Source organism: Phacochoerus africanus, chromosome 3, assembly GCF_016906955.1.
Source record: "Phacochoerus africanus isolate WHEZ1 chromosome 3, ROS_Pafr_v1, whole genome shotgun sequence".
Taxonomy (NCBI): Eukaryota; Metazoa; Chordata; class Mammalia; order Artiodactyla; family Suidae; genus Phacochoerus; species Phacochoerus africanus.
The window spans coordinates 11,408,593-11,412,159 of NC_062546.1; the positions used below are offsets into that span (position 1 = coordinate 11,408,593).

Below are 3,567 nucleotides of genomic sequence, written 5' to 3' on the forward strand. Positions count from 1 at the left end.
CCTGGCCCAGATTCTCCCCACCGGCTGGCCAGGGACACACAAACACAAGCTCGCCCACACACCCAAGCTACTCTTAAAAATACATATGTACACATATACTATTTATTTAACAGCCTGCCCCCACTGCACTCACCAAAAGAATCTGCCAAGACTTGGGCTTGGCAGGACCAAGACCTGTACCCCTCCTCTTTCAGAGTCACTGTCCTGCTGGCTGGGTCCCCAAGTACTGTGCAGAGGTCACAGCTCTCCAGGCCCCTCGAAACCCAAGCCTAGCACTCAGGGCCAGCCAGAAACCCTGGACCCCCTCACCAAGCAGGGTTCCCAAACACTCCTCCCAGCACCCAGGGGCACTGAGTCATCCTGAAAGCCTGACCTAGCACTCCTCTGCCCCTCCCCCACCCCAGGCCTGGTACCCCCATCTCCAAGCACAGGCCCTGGGGGGAGAATCAGAGGAGAAAAAGCAGCTGCAACACCCCCACCCAACCACCTAAAAAGCCAAAAATAAGAGCAACTCATACACACAACAACCTCCCCCCCCCGCATACCAGAAAAGCAAATATAAAATCATAAATCCAAAATAAAAGGAAAAAAATCAAAAATCAACTACTGCCCCCAAAAGGCTTTTTAACCATTCTCAAAAAAAAAAAAAGTTTATTAAAAGTGTTCTTAATGCTCGAACGGAAAAGATTCCCAAATATACAGATGCCTCTTTTCTCATAGAAATAGATTATTTTTTATAATACAAAAAAAGACCAAAAAAACAACAACAAAAACAAAAACAACAGCAACAGAAACAACCTCGTAGGAACATCTTTAAGCGATTACTCAGGGCCCGGCTGACAGTTACACGTGGGTTGCGTCAGTCCCGTGTACACACGCGTTCAGCCATGTTTAAACCGATTGCATCAACTTCGAAACCGGCCCGCCCGCCGGCGCCTGGAGAGGGGGCAGAAGGAGAGGCAGAGTTTATCATTCATCTGTACACATAGACATTTCTTCTTTAAATAACACCACGGGCGGGCGCCTCATCTGCATGTGCGGTTGGTTTGGACAAAAATATAGATATATATAATAAAATATTAAAATTACCGACGAGCTCCCCGCGCTGCCAAGTGCCCCAGTGCCAAAGTTTTGCCGGCGCCACCGGGGGCGGGGGCGGGAGCGCGGGCGCTTCCCGGAGTCACTGTGGCCGCGGCGCGCCCGGCAGCGCGGAGGCCGGCGGGCCGGCAGGGGGACGCGCGCGGGGGCCGCGCTAGCAGTGGCCGGAGGAGGCGAGCAGGGGCTCGGGCAGCTGCTTGAACAAGTTCCGCAGGGTGCTGAGCTCGCGCGACAGCTGCTCCACCTTCTTCTGGAGCCGCTCGTTCTCGGCCGTGAGCTCCAGGACCTTATGCTGCGTCTCCAGGTTGCGCATCTTGGCCTTGTCGCGGCTCTTGCGCACCGCGATGTTGTTGCGCTCACGCCGGATCTTGTACTCGTCGCTGTGCTTATCCACGGTCTTCTTGGTCTTACTCTTGACCTGCGAGGGCGCCGGCGCCGCCCCCGCGTAGCAGGCGGCTGGGGGCGCCTTGGCGTCGGCGGGGCTCGGCGTGCCGGGCGGGCTGGACGACGAGGATGTGGACAGGCTCCCGCTGCTGCCGCTCGGCACCGCCTGGTAGCCGAGGTAGGCGCGCAGCGCATACGGGAAGCCAGCCGCCATGCCTGCGGCGCCGCCGCCCGGCGCTCCGGCCTCCTCCTTCCGCTTGCAGTCCGCGGGCTCGAAGCCCGGCTCCGCCTTGAGCTCGGCCGGCTGCGGCGGCGGCGGCGGGGGCGGCGGGTGTAGGGGCGCGAAGCAGCCCGGGTGCAGCGCGTTCTTGGCGGCCCCCAGACGCCCCAGGCTCACGTAGCCGTATTCGGCCGCCTTCTTGCAGTTCTTGCCCCCGTAGTCGTCGGAGAAGAGATCGGAGAGGAAGTCGTGGTGCTGCCCGGAGGAGGCGGGCGCGGGGGCGGGCGCGGGCGGAGCCGCCTCGAAGGTGTCGGTGGCCGTGGCCGGCGCCGGGGCCTGCGGCGCGCCCAGCGGCTCCAGGTACGGGCTGAAGTCGATGGCGCGCTCGTGGTCACCGATGCTACCCAGCTCGCCGGCGGGGGGGCGCGGCCCGGGTCTGGCCGCGGGGGGCGCCGCGGGGGCCGCCTTGCCGCCGTACGCAGCAGCCAAGCAGTCCGCCTCGTAGTAGAAGTTGGCCACTTCCATGGATTTAAAGGCAGGCGGCGGCGGCAGGGGGAGACATGCTGGGTCCCAGGCCACCAGGCGTTGCATGAACGCGGGTGCCCGGGGAGGGGGCCTGGGGCTGCCCGCTCCGGCCGGCCCGCAGGTGGCGCGGCCTCCTGGCTCCGAACTGTCGCTGCTGTGTCGCTGCTGCTGCTGTTGCTTTTGCCGCTGGATTGGCCGCTATTAGTGCGGGGGCTGGTAGCTGGACCCTCGGGTGGGTCCCCTTCCCGGTCCCGTGCGCGGCTCTGACTCGCTAAAGTTTCTCCAGAGCCCGGTTATTTATAAGGCGGGCCATGGCAACGGCTGCGTCACGCCTGGCGGCCGCCCCAACCCCTCCCCGGGCACGCAGAGGACACGCTGTGGCCGCCCGAGACCCCCGGGAGGGCGGCGGTGGGGCACCGTGACCTGACTGAAGATCTGGAGCGCGCCCTTGGGGGGTCCTCCGGCTTCGGGGGCCGCCACACGCCCCCTGCCCACCCCCACCCTTCGGACTCAGGATTGGAAGCGAGAAGAGGCGCGAACCCGCCCCCGGACCGCCCCCTCTGGGCTGGAGGCTGTACTAGAAGGGAGGGGGGAATCCTGGGAGGGGGCAACGCGATCGCCTTCCCCCACCCTAAACGCGGCCGCGGCCCGCCCCCTGCTGGAGGAGGCCGTGGCTTCAAGATCAGCGGCTCTCAGCCCCGACTCCTTAAGGAGGGGACGCGCCCCAGGCGGGATCCTGGAGACCCCAAACCCCTGCTCTGGCTATTGGAGAGGTAGCCCATCTCCAAAGCCCTTCCAGGGCCCGGCCCCGCCCCTAAACTTGCCCTCGTCCCCAACTTTTGGAAGGAGAGGATTTCACGCCTATAGAGACTTCCCTCCTAAATGCGAAGACTTGCGGTTGGGGGCTTTGGGAGTGCAAGTCTGGAGCAAGCTCCACTGGAGCATCTGCCAGGGGCCCGACCTTGCCCCTCTCCTAGCCCTGCCCAGCACAGCCGCCCGCCCCCTCAGACCAACACCCGGGTATTCTCCAGCCCCACCCCACTCCTACTTGGGCACCCAAAGGGTAGAAGGGGGTATAGGTGCTAAGCTCTGACACTGTGTCACCTTGGGCAGGTCACTTAGCTAACCTTCAATCCTTGAAGGTCTCAAAACTTATTATTAGTTGTATTATTGTCTCCACCACAGACTCCCAAACATAAGGCTTTCTGCTCTAAGATGCACAGCAGAAAGAAGGGCCTCTCCCAGGGTGTAAAGAGGCCCAGAGGGGGCATAGCACACCCCAGGTCAGATGGCCTCATGTCCCCCACTATTCTCAAAGAAAAGCCCTGGTCCCTACACTC

General features: G+C 62.2%; 1 protein-coding gene across 1 annotated transcript; it reads right to left on the minus strand.

Annotated features, from left to right (window-relative positions):
- Positions 1-631: 631 nt before the first annotated feature.
- On the minus strand, positions 632-2,748 carry CEBPB (CCAAT enhancer binding protein beta). Its single transcript, XM_047770881.1, has 2 exons — positions 1,090-2,748; positions 632-936 (listed from the first exon to the last, which is right to left on the minus strand). Exon 1 carries the CDS (start codon positions 2,291-2,293, stop codon positions 1,253-1,255), a length of 1,041 nt encoding a protein of 346 aa, XP_047626837.1. The 5' UTR covers positions 2,294-2,748; the 3' UTR covers positions 632-936; positions 1,090-1,252.
- Positions 2,749-3,567: the final 819 nt, after the last annotated feature.

Bases quoted from the DNA above. Each gene is read 5' to 3' on its own strand.
- CEBPB (XM_047770881.1), bottom strand. From the start codon at position 2,293: ATGCAACGCCTGGTGGCCTGGGACCCAGCATGTCTCCCCCTGCCGCCG.